Source organism: Manduca sexta, chromosome 17 (genome assembly GCF_014839805.1).
Source record: "Manduca sexta isolate Smith_Timp_Sample1 chromosome 17, JHU_Msex_v1.0, whole genome shotgun sequence".
Taxonomy (NCBI): domain Eukaryota; kingdom Metazoa; phylum Arthropoda; class Insecta; order Lepidoptera; family Sphingidae; genus Manduca; species Manduca sexta.
The window spans coordinates 8982799-8999951 of NC_051131.1; the positions used below are offsets into that span (position 1 = coordinate 8982799).

Consider the following 17153-nt stretch of genomic DNA (forward strand, 5'->3'; position numbering starts at 1 on the left):
AAACATTCTGCTTTTGTAATTTATTCGACTGGCTCGATCTCCACAAATTTCACACGTAATGAAACGTTTTTTTGGTGGCATGTCTTTAAAACGTATTCACTTACACCAACAAAAACACTTTTTAGTATATTTTTACTTGTTTGAATAACAAATAATACAAACATAAATCAATAAACACAAATGTATTCCAAAACGTCAGGAAATAAACAAACAATAATAATGGCGGTGAGGTAAAGAAAGAGAAACTGTACTGAGAGAGAGAGATAGCAGTATCCGCCATTAAATGCCATGTCAATTCCATACAAAAGATTTTTTGTTCCTTGTTGCGCTAGGCTGGCGGACTAATTTGAAACGATTTGCGCGTTGGGTTTTATAGTGGTATTTAAAATATTTATAGAAAAATAACAGAACTAATTTTGTAGAATTTTTAAATTGTATGTTTTTAAGGAGATGTTCTTCTATTATAGTAATCCAATATTATATTCAATTAAGTAAGATATAGTGATAAAAAAAAAATCATTTAAATGACCAACATTTCTGAAATTTTCGAATTCTTTGAATTTTTATTTCTCATGAATTAAACATAAAAAGATATTTTTTCTCTACTAACTTTTTTTCTTCAGGATCTTTTTAGTTAGATAAAAATAACATATTGTTATGTTCCTTAGTGGTTTAAGATATTTTGAGCTTCGAAATAGACGTTCGAAGCGCAAATTTGAAAACCTCTGTTCAGTAATCATTAAACAATTTACAAATACTCAATAAATCTCAAAATTTTCTCTACTAACTTTTTAGACAACAAAATTTTCTATAATAATTACTAATTCATATGTTTTTAAAATAATGTTTTGATGGATATTATCTCCTTCGAAAAGTGCTGTTTTTGAGACATACGGCGCTCGGATGCGTAAACGCTCTTAACGGCCGAAAGAAAATCGCTTTTAATAATACAAACGATCGTAAAATATACTCATACGCTTATTAGTCGGACAAGATTCGACAGGGAGCGGTATCCGATGCGAGCGGATTTGTTGACGTTTTGTTGTCTATAAGCTATTTATACACGGATTATCCGGCAACCAGCTGTACGAGATAAAACTTCGAATCGCATACACAATAAAACACGGACTGGACTAAAGTTCGGGCGAAGCATTATTTCACGTTGAAACATATCATTCCGCAACCGTACAATTGTATAAACAAATGAGACGTGACTTGCGTGGGATGCGCCCGTACCTACACTAGGGTTTCAATCAACTTGAGATTTGCTAATGCTCTCACATTTGAAACACAGATGTTGTGAAGAAAAGATATGAAAACAATCTTGTTACATTTATGGCTTCCATACGATGGTATTGTCATATAAATCTTAGAATTATTGGTTAAACGTGCAATACGCCTTTTGAACATATTTATTTGTAACGACTCTCCACTATAATATGCAATTGCTGCGTATTTATAATTACAGACACGTTACTAAAATAAAAATACACTCAGTGACCTCTTAAAAGTTTTCCATCGGTATCAGAAGTACTTTACAACCGTCCTGGATTTAAATGATTTTACGAACTGTAGAGTTCATAACTATTTCTTAAAATAGCCTGTCTCGAGATTTCCAGTGCTCATAAAAATTCGTTTGATTTATTGTTAGTACATTTGTACTGGCAGCCACCCATTACGAGTACATTATGGGACCGACTAGCACCAGTCATGTTTAATAGCTATAAATTATTCTATGTAATATAATTTCCTTCTGTAATAATGTCATCAGCCTCTTGTATGCAAGTGTTAATGTGGAGGTAATGAAAAATCGAGGATTATAACTCAACACGTCGAGTTGGCGCGACAGCTAGTGACCACGTCTAAAATAATTTATCCACATTCTATGTACATTGTACATGCATACAATGTGGAAGCAAGGCAAAGTAAAAGTAGGCAGATCTCTACTTTGCGTGAATTTAATAAATTTGATTTTTTCTTCATTTACTTTCTGCAATTTATTAATATATTATATTGTTGTCGGTTTAGAGTATTAAAATATTTTTATCTGATCTCACTGTTTCTGCAGGGTGCCACCGATTTAGCTCATAGGTATAATTTGGGCGCGATAGGTTTCAACTAATAACATTCATAATAGTTTTATATATTTGTTGCATCAATAATGAAATGTACATAGCAACATATCTGTTCCTTCATCCTTTTTAACAGCGCAAGACTTGTCACTAATATAGAAAGATAAATACGTACGTCTTAAAAATAATCAAAGCCAAAATATAATTTCATGAGCTATCGAAATCGAATCGAGAACCTGTCAACACAGAAGCAATGACAAATTCTTATAACGCCAGAGCTCAGTTGAACGTCAAATTAGTTGTGTGTTACGCATTAGTAACCTGGCTTCAGTGTAGCATTCAGTCTAATGCCAGATTTACAATTCGCTAATAGGGTGATTTTGACTTACATAATGACTGCTGAACACTAATATATTAAAGAGGATGCAGCCATCAATTTACTAGCTTCCTTAGGCTATTTAATTTACCTATTCATTCTTAGCCATATATTAATTAAAAATTACGCTAATGTGAACTCTGCTGAAAATAAAGTGATAAAAAACGATTGTAAATGGAAAAAAAAACGGTATAGCAATTATATTGTGTCAAACAAATAATGTTGACCCATAATGCATAATACTTTAATAATACAAATATACAAGTATCTTCCCAAAGTTTCGCATTTACAATACTACAATAGAAGATTATTAAGTATTTGATGGACAGCACGTATTGTAAAATCATTTGGTTTATTTTGTCACCAATAGACATGTTTACTAACAAAGCGTGACAGAAAGGAGGGCAATAGACTATAGTTAACAAGACGTTATTGCGACCAACGCTGTGCCAATTCTCCACTCAAAAACAATTCATCTTGTGACAGCATGCATCATTCGCTGCGATGACGGATTGGCGCATCTTTGTCGAATGAAATATTTGTTAAACATCACTTTACTAAAACAAAGATAATTTAGAATACGCCCTTTGTGACTCCTTCTTTTACTAAAAAAAGACTGAGGACATTTACACAGCTTCTAAAATAAGTCGGGATAAAAATATACTTAAGCGGAAAAACAGATATTTGTCAACAACTGATTTGTTAACTTAATACGTATAGGATATAAATTTTATGTAGCACAGACGCTAGGTTGCGATGCTCCAATTTCTTGTGCCGAGTGTGTCAGTTATTAACATACTAATTAAATTACAAATGTAATATTTGTATGCTATGTAGTAAAAGATGTAATGTTAACTTCTGTCTTAAAATATTAAAAAAATTCAAAAGACCACTATTCCATATTACAATTTTTAAAATGGTTGAGCCACAGTATGAATATATTTGTCTACAGTATGAATAGATTGGATTAACTATAAATACAAATATTTGTTATAAATATCCACCCCAGGTTTATACAATCCCGATAATATTTTTTTTGTCTTTTTTCCAAATATAGTATTCATGTTCAAAGGTGATAAACATCTTTAAAGATTTGTAAACAAATGAAAAAACATCTTCAAAAATCATTAATTATAAAATCCATACCTATACAAGAAAAAAAAAGTTATGAACGTGAGCGCACGTAAAATAACAGATTATTAATTAATACGTAGGTATAAATAAACATATATACAGGAGGTTACCAATAAAAACATTTGTTTAGTGATTAGATATTATGTTTGTTTTGACTTTATCTTCCCAAATAATAATTATGCAGAAGGAAGTTATTGCTAAATATGTGTTAGAACACTGATTAATACCTAACGTTTATTAGTTAAGAAGACTATATTGAAAAAATGGTACGGAATCTTCGGAATCGAAAAATCTACGGAATTGGAGTTTGTGATTGCTACAATTTACATAGATAAATTAATACCTATATCTTATTCTTTTTACTATTATGAAAGTTATTTCTTTATTTTATTTATTTATTTATATATCGACTGCCTCGGTGGCGTAGTTGTATTACAACACGACTACAGTGTTGAGGTCTCGAGTTTTATCCCGGGTCGGGCAAAGTGATATTGTGTTTTTCTACTCAGTATCAGCCCGGAGTCTGGAATTTGTGCCCGATATGGCAGTAGACTCGCCTGAATACACGCGGCAGAAAGTGGGTGCACCTTTTGCACCTCTGTCTATCACTTCAGGTATATATCTTATAAGAGGCGTAAGTGTGTGTGTATAAAAGTTAAAGATATTGGTATATTCATTTTCACCGCTCTTTGATGGTTTGCCTTAGCCCACTAGATAAATATACAATTTTAATACGGAATAAGTACGTCAAGTATAATTATGGAATAATAATTTATGCAAAATATTTTTATCGCATTTAATATTGATAGTTTTAATACGATGGGATGAAAATTTTATGTTTTGATTAATTAATAACGTTACACGAATCTATAAACGTAACTTCATCAAACGAAATTTAACTATCGCCTTACATCTTGCTAATAAATTTTCGGCAGCCGACAAACAACTTTAAAATTATAATTATTCTCGTTCATGACAGAGCAGAAAGCTGGGGTCGTACGCGAGGCGGACGGCGGTCGCGGCGGCACCGGCGAGGTTGCAGGGGGCGGGCGGGCATTATACGCCAGCGGCACCACACACACCGCTTGTTTACGTTTTTCATAACCACGTTTATACTAAAAATACTTTAGCATCCTGCCGTTTGAGGCTCACGCGATTGGTCGGTGCAAGCACAGGCAACCGGGGAGGACTCGGGCCCGCCGATCCCCGCTGCCCCTCGCACCGGCCGTTATATGAAAGTATCCGAAAGGCAAGACTATCGCGAGGCAGCAGAAAATAACCCTGAACGCTGGAAACATCGGACTGGCTGCCAGTCGTGTTGTGCGTCTCACAGTGTTAACTAGTGACATTAAACATGGTTCTGGACACCGAAGACTGGGTGGGTGTCCTCAGTAAGATTGATTAATAAAAAAAAAAAAAAAAAAATAGTATAATAGAAATATATAACGCTACGGTAGGAAATAAACAAAACTAATCCCGGTTGAGTGGAAGCTAACACACGCCGTCGTTGTATTCATAACACACGTTTGAATGGGTTTGTGACAGCTGACTGACAGCAGCTGTGAGAGCCAGTTATCATCAGTTTGTTAACAACTAATTTGATAAATGTTATTCTCTTAAGAAATAGCATTGTAAAGTAAACAGTTTTTTTTTAAATATTAAATCGAGCTTTTATGGGAAAATTGTATACGACATTTGCAAGAATATAAAACGCAATAATATTATTCAAATTGAATGTTTGCTAAAATAAATAATAAACTAAAAGTTGATAACATCTTGATGACAATCAAATACCTTTTTTAATAAAAAATATAATCAAATAAGTGTAGACTTTGTGGCGTTGTGGATTAATAACTTATGAGAAAAAGCTGTGATTAAACTTGCAAAAATAACTATAAATAAAAATTGAAATTTCAAACTAGCATTTTTACCAATAGTTAATACTTAATGCCTGTTTATAATCAAAACATTAGTTAAAAATAATTTCAAGAAGTAATAATTTAATACGACAGATTTATATACAAACCCATATAAACTGAAACGTATTGCGGCGCATGATATTTAATGTCGCCATAAAAACGAGCATAATTTTTAGAAGCAGTAGAAACGAGTCGCGTCATGCCGGCTTCGAATCTCGTTCGTGTAGCAGAGAGTGCGCAAGACCATTGATTCTATTTTAGTTTCAATTGCACATAAAATATATTTATTATGTTTCACTCACTTTTGCTGGAAATTGGACTCTGATCCAATGTTGTAGATACTAACATCGCATAAGCCATAGTAATGTAAATAAAGCTTTTAAAGTTAAAAGAAAGCAGAAAGATTGTTTGCGTTCGTGTTTTTTATCGATAACTCGAATAAAACCATTACATATTTTGGGTTATATCAGTTCTAGATTTCTCTTTCGATGAAGTAACAGCGTATGTATTTTTTTCAGGCCGATGAGCTCCCCCCAGAACAAATCGCCGGTAAGTAAAAATGCATAATAAAGTTGAAAAATGTAAAATTATACTTTTAATAAGTACATAAAAACGCAAACTCAGAATTGGCTCGAAGCCAGCTAACAATAGAGGTAACTCCATAAAAACGCACGCGTGCCACACATAATTTATTCTTGAAATTTTTTCGTGTGGGTTTAATTAGACGTCCCGGAATAAGTCTTGATGGCAGAGGGCGTGACTGTTGGAACAAAATTACACTCTTAACACGCTTTAAGTAATATGTTTATACCAATAATATTTTTTTTAATGTCAACAGTAGCCTATCAACAACATGAATACTCATAATTTTAACAATAATAATTACCATAAGCACAAAACTAATTTCATAAATTCTAATACGTTAACATAAATAACGTAATTTTATAGCTACTGCTATCTCAAATCCAGTGACCCTAATTCGATTCCCAATGCATCTGTTTGTTCAGACGCATGTTTTTTTCGTCGAATCTTGTTGCTTAAGAATTGTGTTAATGCTCCCTCAGGTCAGGAAAGAAAAATAGGAAATTAATGTATATGTTTTGTCAAAATTAGCTTCGAGAAATAACTTGCATATTACACCGAGTATTCGTAACGATACAAAATAAATTCTAACTCGTCGCTCATTACTTACGTCGGCTAAATGAATAAATAATGTTGTTACGGAATTAGTAATTACTAGATGTAAAGAAATATTAAAGAGCATTTTATTGTACCTATAAAAACATCGGATTGTTAAAGCAAATTAAAGATAGTCTTAAAATTGAGTGCACAAACATTAAACATTTGTCTCGTTGCCAAATGTTGAATGATCTTTGACGCGTACAGTGAAAAAAGACAGAAAATTAGTAAACCGCTTTAAAGTTTTGAATGATGACAAGAACATGTCATTGTGACTTCAAACTTTTTATGTACTGAATGAACTATGTGAAAATTGCTAACAAAACTTTTATTTCAACGAGCTTTATTATTCACCATGACGTACGATTATTCAAAGGTTAATAATATCGCTTTTAATATTATTGTTTCTGTTGAGACTCCTAGAATAAATTAAATTGATACAGATGACGTATCAAGTAACAACAATTAAAACTTTAATAAATATGCACGTACATTTTCAAGAATATAATATCTCTATATTCTAAACGTTAATGTTGCTTTTTATATTTATTATTTATCTTCTTCTTTTTATATTCTTAAATAATTTAAATCAAAAAGCTACTTAAATATAATACTAGTTTCTAATGAATATTTTCATGTTTATTCCATTGGAGCTTGTAAACGCTGTAAGCCCTTTCTATATTTTACAATTTTAATGTTTAGTATAATCTTAATAACTTGGATCATTGATTTATTCATTGTTTCCATATCAATATGTCCGGAAAGCATATAGGTCAAAATTTTCAGGTTCAATAGTACTTTCTAAGAGAAATGTTTTATTGTTGAGTAAGATGTACTTGTTCAAAAACATGATCCGTTCAGGACATGTTTTAGATAGTATGGATATACAATCCTTTTTGATCTAATTTTTCAGACTTTCCAGTGTTAATGAATCAACACATGCCTTGCCTGTCAGGTTTCAACTCTTGCTAAGCGAAGCATATATCCTAGTTGCCCCATGAAAATGAAGAACGAGTGAACGGGTGCCGAAAACTCAACAACTAGTATATTAAATATAGTTCTCGTGCATTAGACGTAGTATATAATAGATGATAATATTATAGTAAGTATAGTGATAATAGTGAATATTATAGTTTGAAATAATTTACCTAACATGGGATTTTGATTGACTTGTTGCTGGAGATAATATCGTCAAAGTAAAAGAGGAAATGGTGGTGGGTTCTTACTATTTGTGAACCGAGGGCACTTTTAAAAATGCTTCAACGGTATCCCCTTATTTTAGGGGAACGAGCGCCCAATGGGGCTATGAGTTTCTACCGAAAACCTGTACGATTTGGATACATGATAAAACGAAATCACTAATTGTTATTTAAGGTAACCTACCCTAAACCGTGTAAAGTAAATAAATATTTAATACAAGCATAATGTAGAGTTTTATATTAACGAAAGAGCATTCAAAATCCAAGCAGTAATTCTTGAGAAAAGCGCTTCTAAATAAACAAACAAATTCTTGATTACGTATAGACTTATGTATGCTTAATAATTTTATATATCGTGTATTTTTTAAATGTATGCTATTTGTTATAAAGTAGGGCACAATGAAGTGGATTTAGAATAATAAATGAACTACACCTACAGCCAATAAACTACATGTATTGTTGTTTTCTAATATTTGTGCGTCATATACTGTAAATAACTTCAATATTTAATTAAAAAATAGCACACGTAGATGTTATTAAAATAAAGCAGTTCCAAGAAAATTAAATGAGACTCCTTATATCTTTGATCTTCCCATACGTTTATCAACAATCAATCAGCATTAATATTTTCTAATTATAATGCAATACAGAGTATCAACGATACACCGAATTATTCAAAATTTTGTATATTAGGTATAATCGTTTGTGTTTGGGCGGGCGGCACGTAGCGCCGCGGTTCATCGTAGCAACACGGTTGGACGCGAGCCAATCTACCGTGGAAATCAGACAGACCGCGCTACCGTCATTGTTTAACCAATATGCGAGTTTCCACGAAATGGGAAATAGCCGTACACTGTAGTTAATTCTAAATAGGTTATCAAGTACATTCTAGCCCGTTTCGTTAGTTTATTTTTGAATTCTAATCGACTGTTTGAACACAAATCATTAATGTTGTTTATGAAAGGTTTATGACGATGAATATATCAAACGGTAGAAACTGTTAGTTATCGATTTATCAAAGCGTTTTAAAGCACTCGGATGTTTGGCGCTACCATGTTTCTTTAATTTGCTTATTTCCAATTTATTGCTAAGGTATGTATTTTAAAATTAACAATGTTTGCTATTAGTATCTATAAGTATTTATTAACTAGCCATACCACGGATTCCGTCCGCACAGAATAGATATCGCTTGCGTTATTTGCACCTTCTTATAATATTGCTTAGGATTTTACAGTCGATATATTAAATTTTATTTTGTCAATGCAACAAATGAGATCTTTCACTTACAAATACATGGAAATCTAATCGATTATTTATTGTAAAATACGAACTAATCAAGAGACGAAGATTTTATTATATTATGCGAGTACATTTGAAATAATTAAGAATACAATATCATGGAGTAAAATATAGTGTTTATCATAAATAATGTTTGATAAACATTATTTTCACAATAAAAGAATAGACATCGTTAAAACTGAAGTAAATTATATCAGTAGTTTTGATTTTTATGTGTCAGAATGCCGCTTACGCCTACGATTGTAAAAATTTGAATGAGCATAATAAACTGCCGTACAACATATTACGTTATAGTTATTTGCCAAGCGGTTTAAATTTGACTCAGATATTGCTAAGACAACAAACTAAAACTTTATAATATTTATTGCGTGTTGCGTTGTGGCAGACGTACTGTCGATTTCGTCTTCATTTTATTATCACATAAAAGTTATTGACCTGTTTATGACGGAATGCATTTAGGACTATTAAATTCTAGACTATTTTAAATGAGTAAATAGAATAATAAATATATTCATTAGTAATAGTTAGCAATATTACTGTTAAAGTTTTCAATACATATAAAATTCATTAGTCACCGGTGATATCCGAACGTTCAACATAAAGCTGTCACTGTAACCATTAAATATAATCAAACATTTGTTAAGAATCCAATTAAGAGGATTAAAATAGCAAAGCTTAAGAAATTAATTGCTAGATAATTACTGTTGACGCTATTGTGGCGACAATGCACTACATTTCGTATTATACTCGATTTCAAGACGATTTGATACGCATATTGTGGGTGGGGTAATTAATAAACGGCAAAATCGAGAAAAAAGCGTAATAAAACTCATAGAACTTTGAGACAACTGCCAAGACTTCTTGACGATTAAAATTAACAACACGACGTCTCAGGCAAAAATAAAATTCATGTTTTTAAAACTATTTTGTTGCCAAAATATCATGGAACAGCTGCACAATGTTATAAAGACGGAGAACATTATCGTGAACTTATTATTATTATTTTTTTAATATTGTTATTATAAACATTATGACGAAAGAGTCAAACGTACGTATTACAATATTGTACATGGTGTTGAGCATTAACTAAATTGAATAATTGTTTAAAGCTGTTAATGTATTCAATGTTCTAATTCCATCTATAAGAAGATTAATAGCAGTGATAGGAGTACTCTTCTTGACGGACGCTCCATCAGGCTTAACATCGTGGCGTGATTTCCGAAACTCATCCAATGCCTACTCACAACTTAATGTTATGCATTGATGTATCGATTTGCGACATGTAGTGCCATGTGGTTGCAAAGCTTTTCTAGTACTTATATAGGGTGTTATATATTTTGAAAGCTCCATCCACTTCGTTTTTCTTTTCCGTTTTTTTATAATTGACTACATACTTACTTACCTAATCTCACTAATATTATAAATGCAAAGGTTTTGAAAATGTTTAGATGGTAAGATGTTTGTTAGTTAGTTAGTTAACGCAGAAATTGTTGAACGGATTTGGATGAAACATGGCACGAGGGTAGACCATATCCTTGGTAACGCATAAGCTATGTTTATTCTTTTAATTTGTTTTCGTGGGAAAATTGAATTTTTTCATCACATTTTTTAAAGATAGGCGCTATGAACAGTGTTTTAGAGACTTTGTTACGGGGAAGACTTTCACACGGGCGAAGCCGCGAGGCACACTTAGTAACTTAGTTATTTGTGGCTCTAACAAATCATTTATTAATAGAAAAGACGAAGTATCATTCTAGTCTACTAGTTAATCAGCGTAAAAAAGCAGTGTCCCCGTGTGAATAGTAGTAAGAAATTATATTAAAAAGTGCAGTATAGTAACTAACTATAAATTCACCTTGAATTTAATTAAGGCGGATATTATGCGTTACTTACGTCAAAGTCGCGCTTTAATGTGAAATAATTGCGGAAACTGAATCCGGCAAGATGTGTTGCTGTCTGACGGATGTAGATTTATCGCTTCTCGGTTACAGATCATAAAATTTCTTAAAAAATCTAATTGCGCTGAAAAAAATGTTATAATTTACTTGACAAGACTTCTGATATATATCACTTTACATTTATATGGTTTATATATTAAAGCAATGACCTACCCTAATATTTAACTATTTGTTAGCACGGTGAAATACATAAATAATACAGCGTGCATACTTCCGTATAGTAGATTATGACAATTATTACAAGTTATATGAAACGTTTATATATATTATTATAATATATCAAATGAGAAGTGCAAAAACATAGTTATTGGAGTAAATTCGCCCACGCTATGACGCACTTTCTTTAGATCTACGTTCCTGAAGGAAATTGCCGACGATGAAAATGTTATTACCAACATTTAGTATTTCATATGTAAGGTCGTAATATCTTAGCGAGGATAGGAACGGAGGACAGAGATCGAGTTCCCGGGTTCAACGCCCACTTACTACATTATTTTTCACTGACTTTGCTAGCAAGAGAACATAATGTTTAAGACGTTTAAACCCGAGATTTTAAGAATAATATTTATAATCACTAATATTTCAATAATAAGCAATAAGACCCCCCTATTGTACCTCACCTTTCTTTCCGATTTTTTTTATTAACGTAGAATTATCTAGTAAATAAATGAAATAAATAATTGAAGTTCACCAAACCGCACTTAGGCTATCGTGGTATACGAAGTCGCGTTTTTCTCATTAGCAATGGAGTCTCGTACCCAGCAGCGGGATGATTAAATATATTAATATGTTACCTAGGCCTCGTATTATTAAATAGATCCCCACTGCGCAATTTATTTTACACATTTTATAATCTCGTTTGGCTGCATATTAGTTGTTGATTGTATTATTTTTGCTTATTCAAAAAAGTTTATGAACTTAAGTCTTTCTTCGTTGTCTTTAATGATAATATAATATCAATAATAATAATATCAGCCCTGTATTATATAGTGTCCCACGGCAGGCCACGGGCCTCCTCTACTACTAGGAGAGATTAGGCCTTAGCCTATCCCGCAGGCCACTAGGCCTGCGTGGTACCTATACGCACTAGCGTATTGGTAGATTTCTCATACCCTCAAAATTAGAAAAAAATATATTAATTGTTATTTTTATAATTCATTACTGACCTACATACGCGTACATGTGACTCTGCACGCACCGCACAGGCCGTCTAAGATGCACCAACTCATACGCTGGGGCACCGAAATAGCCGTGTTGCACAATATATTCGCACTAACTGCATCACAGTACATTGAACTGGAACCCTAATGCCACGGCGCAACTAGTCGAACGATCAGTTTAACTCTTTTTATTACCAGGGCAACACTGCAGTTCTGTCCCTTTAAGTTAATCTTGAAAATCAAGGAAGTACAGTCAAGTACAGTGATCGACGGTCATAATGTCCACATTAAACATCGAGGGTACTGCCCAGCACCTCGCTTCATATTACAGCACTTACGTAATTCGGAGGTGTTAAAGGAAGTGTTCTTTGTTGCAGTCCTTCGTAAAGCGTTCGATGGCTTCGACCACAACCGCTCGGGCAGCATCCCCTGCGACTTCGTCGCTGACATCCTCAGGATGATGGGGCAGCCGTTCAACAAAAAGATTCTTGAAGAACTTATCGAGGAAGTAGATGCCGACAGTAAGTACCTCCAAGATATTTATGTTCCATATACCATATCTTATTTTACTTCAAAATGAGTGCTCGTTTGCGCAGACGTTACTGTAGACTTTCAACAACGAATATTTTGTGAGCTCCACGAGCATCCGCTAAAATTAGAAATACTTTGTGTATATGCAATGTGAGATGTATTTTGATAACCGACTAGCCTGTTTCAAGAAATGAAATTAATTGTGTTTACTATAAATCTCTGAGCAGTAAGCATGTTTGTAGTGGTTTTCGTCTGTAAGCATAAAGATAGATTGGGATCTGGACAGGTTATAATCCTTTACTCAAATTACTTTGTTACACCTAAATAATGAAACTGAGATAATACATAGACACGCGTATTACATATTATTGTAATTATTGTTTAAATGGAAATATTGAGTTTCATAGTAATGGCCACTATACTACAAAATTTGTCAATAATGTTCAATGCTATTTCGCCGTTTCCAGAATCTGGTCGTCTTGAATTCCCCGAGTTCGTGACCCTGGCCGCTAAGTTCATCGTTGAAGAGGACGCTGAGGCAATGCAAAAGGAACTTAGGGAAGCATTTAGATTATACGACAAGGAAGGCAAGTTTGTGCATTAATTATATAGAAACTTAAAGGAATCTTTATGTTTAAAAAAAATACTACTCTGAAATTAGAAAGCTAGCTGAACTATGTTTGTGAATAAAAAAGTCGAGTTAATTTGGATTCAATAAGTTTGTGACTCGGAATTAAAAAGAAAATATGTATTTTATTCTAGAATATGCTTAAAGATTTTTTAAATAAACAGTCATAAATCGGCCAACATTAGAAATAACAACGATAAAGTAACATGGGCCCAATAATAAACAAAAAAAAACAATAAACCAACATAGACTCGTGATATTACAGGCAACGGTTACATTCCCACGTCGAGTTTGCGCGAAATCCTGCGTGAGTTGGATGAGCAGCTGACGGACGAGGAGCTGGACGGCCTTATCCAGGAGATCGATACTGACGGCAGCGGTACCGTCGACTTCGACGGTAAGGATATAGTTACTACACGCGACTTATAAATAAAATGTTACAAACAATTGTTATTTTGCGAGATTTTTATGAATTGCTAAAATTATTTATGTTGAGAAATAGTAATGGCTAATTGTATTTGTTTCCTTGTTACAGAGTTCATGGAAATGATGACAGGAGAATAAACATCTATATCTATATACTTTTTTATATTTATTTTCTAATATAAGTTATCTTTACAATTCGGTACTTCAACATTTCGAATCATGGAAACATCGAACATCGCTCTAATATTAAGGTACAATAAAGTTGAAACTTCATTTATCTATTATCTTTCAAGTATTATGTATGTATTGTACAAAATAATAATTTGTTCATGTTTAATTGATGCGTGTGGTTGAGTAATGTTTATATCTACATATTAATAAATCTTTATTTCTACTGTCTACGCGTTTCTTTGAGGTCTCTCTTCATAGTTTTCAAGCGTCTTACAACCCGACGGATTTAGAACGATGCCCGGTGCTAGAATAACTAATTCTTAAAATAATATTCGTGTTGAGATATAATATTCATTTCTTTAGATTTCTCTGCGAGATAAATATAATGACTCCTCTGTTTTAAAGCGGACGCCAAATTGTCCTAGATAATTTTGATGACACAAAATTTCAGAAAATTTGGCGTACAGCCAGATTTTAGTAATGGGACTATTTAAGATAGAATTCGAATGCAAACATGTTGTAGAACTAAATATTACATTAGGTAGGTAAGCGAAATAAAACCACTGTTGAATAGTAATTATTTATTACGTAATTCTTTGTTCGTTTAACTTATTTGATCGTTTACAATGTTCAGCAACGCAAACAAAGTTCAGTTTCCATTTGTTGTGTCGTTATAATAATAAAATAGAACAATGCAGCTGTTATCATTTTTCTAACATTCTAATCTTATATCCTCTTAAAATCACTTGTATCAAAATAAACATAATAATATGGCGATTGCGCATACCTACTTACCCAATTCGAACCATAAAGCAAGCTTTAATTTTTTATTTTGAAAAAAGAATTATTCAATTATCGAATCTTATTAAATGATAGGAAAATATTTTTTTCGTTCGCTTATATTTCTTCGTCGACAATATTTCATTGATTAATAAGTAGGTATGCAAAATTAAATCTCTTAAATAACTTAGAAGCCTACATAAAACGTAGACCTTGCTTAATAATACCAAAAAGGGTGTACTTAAGAGACAAATATGTATATAGGTTTAAGGAAATTATTCTTAATAAATATTAATCAAAATAAATTATAATGAAGCGAATGACAGTTCAGCAGTGTTTCATGGAATGCAGCTGACATCTTACGGAAATAAATAAAATAACTGGAAATACAGCAGCCTGGATACAAACATTAAGAATATGATAATATTTTCGATTACACGAGTTACTTATAACATTGAGAGTCTAAAACAAGTATAATAGTTTTATATAATTAAGTAGACGATCCTCTCCAAACAAGCATTTGACGGATCATTATCACATACGCGGGTTAAAGATTTTTGGCCGCTTACGATGGCACTTCGCACCTTCACAACAAAAAAACAATACGATTCGACTCCCTCACTTGTACACTTTGAAATAAATAATAATCACGTTATAATTCCTACTTTATAGTTCAAAGTCAAAAATAAAATTCATTGGTAACGTATCTAATAGCTAAGCTTTACATCGAGTCTTCAATTATTATAAAAACATTAAAACTAACTACGCTTTAGTCGCTATTTATGTATGATGCACTATGTTCTACGTATGTACATGTCTCATACGGTTTCATTAGCTTCTTGGCTTCGGATAGCTAGATTTATCTAAGATTTTCGTAAAGAACTACCTACAGATGAGATCTTAATTTGAACTATGTTTTATCGAACGTTCTTCTACTGTCTGAAATATTCAAAGCTAATAATTATCACATTCACAAAAACGTTTAATATAAGAACGTATTAAATTACTTAATTTAAGTGAATAAGGTGTTGACCTGTCATATAGATTACAGCCAGCAGACAGGAAAACCTATTAGTCTTCATACATTATACGTTTCGACATACAAAAATAGTGTTTGTGTCTTATTATTAGCCTCGTACTGTAAAACAACACGGTATAACTTACTGATGAACAGTAAATATAAAATAAATTACTTAAAGGTAAATTAGTTCATTGATTTATTCATTACTCTTGCACGATTTATATCGTTTATTGGGTTTATTTGCTACACAACGACATTAACGTTCGATTCTATGGTTTTTTTGTAAGCAAATCATTTTTACATTTGAATACCTGTAGCAGCAGTTGATTTTTAAATATTATATAGGTATAAAAATGTGTACAAAACAGGTCTAAATAGCGAAAAGTAGTTCAAATTCAGTAATTTATAAGTGACGTTTTGCAGTACCAAGCTTCTGGAAGCATGTAGCTGGTCAGTAAATGCGAGGCAATAGTGAGCTTCACAGGTGATCTTAGTTATAATATATTATCTCGTTTAATAACTAGAAATATTTTTATGAATACTGTTTGAGTAGATAGATCTTTGTTCCTTATAAAGCCGGCTGCGCCTTATAGATGCAACCCACGTACAGTCCAGTGTCCGATTCTCATAATACTCTGAAATAAATGACAATTTCATATAGATACGTAAAAGGTTAACATGTCGTATTGTGAACAAAGTATCGAATTTACTTTTTTGGTTAAGATTAACGTTTGTTAATTTTGAAACAAAAAACTGATTACATTATTTCAACGAATGATCAATTAGGTTCTGTTCAAGCCTTAGCAAGGTGACACGACGGTACTGCGACTTTTTTAAAAGCTATATTTTTGTGGTACGTTAATTATAATTCCACGAGGTAGTAAAGCGATATTAAAGCGAAAGACAGTCAACTTAACCGCGATATTTCGTAACAATGAACATTATAACACAGGTCCTCATACGTCCTGGACTAGGGTCTGAGAGATATCACAAGATGTCTCTGCAGTATTTTCTGACCGTTGGCAACGGCGGCTTTAAACGACATTTTACGTTTTATCGGTAAGATCGTAAAAAAGTTCCTCTAAGGCACCGCGCGTGGCCCCGGCGGTTGCCCAGTTCGTCACCCCCTAAGGCCGCCTCTGACTACTGGTAAATAGGAGGTAACCTTCATTCGTTATCTAGGTCCGCGATGAGGATACACAGGGGCCGCTGAAACCCCTATGAGGACCGTATATTATCGTAAAAATACCAAAAATGCAAATGCATATCAGATCAGTGGTACGCATTTTATGACAACGAG

General features: G+C 32.8%; 2 protein-coding genes across 3 annotated transcripts in view; one reads left to right on the forward strand and one right to left on the reverse strand.

Annotated features, from left to right (window-relative positions):
- Positions 1 to 4772: 4772 nt before the first annotated feature.
- LOC115443453 (troponin C, isoallergen Bla g 6.0301) lies at positions 4773 to 14279 on the forward strand. 2 transcript variants are annotated; one of them, XM_030168858.1, is made up of 6 exons: positions 4773 to 4960; positions 6020 to 6050; positions 12674 to 12817; positions 13295 to 13414; positions 13721 to 13852; positions 13991 to 14279. In XM_030168858.1, exons 1-6 carry the CDS (start codon positions 4937 to 4939, stop codon positions 14017 to 14019), a joined length of 480 nt encoding a protein of 159 aa, XP_030024718.1. In that variant the 5' UTR covers positions 4773 to 4936; the 3' UTR covers positions 14020 to 14279. The 2 variants fall into 2 exon arrangements, with proteins under 2 accessions (XP_030024718.1, XP_030024720.1); XM_030168860.2 differs by lacking the exons at positions 4773 to 4960; positions 6020 to 6050 and adding an exon at positions 12464 to 12596.
- Positions 14280 to 14618: 339 nt separating this feature from the next.
- LOC119188412 (kielin/chordin-like protein) overlaps positions 14619 to 17153 on the reverse strand; it is a 41677-nt gene continuing 39142 nt past the window's right edge. The window contains 1 exon segment of the mRNA XM_037439592.1: positions 14619 to 16488. The gene's annotated coding sequence lies outside the window, so the exon portion shown is untranslated.

Excerpts from the sequence above, each read along its gene's own strand:
- LOC115443453 (XM_030168858.1), top strand. The coding sequence starts at position 4,937 with ATGGTTCTGGACACCGAAGACTGG. Across the intron at positions 6,051-12,673 it reads CCCCCCAGAACAAATCGCCG|TCCTTCGTAAAGCGTTCGAT; the intron begins GTAAGTAAAAAT and ends TCTTTGTTGCAG. Across the intron at positions 12,818-13,294 it reads CGAGGAAGTAGATGCCGACA|AATCTGGTCGTCTTGAATTC; the intron begins GTAAGTACCTCC and ends CGCCGTTTCCAG.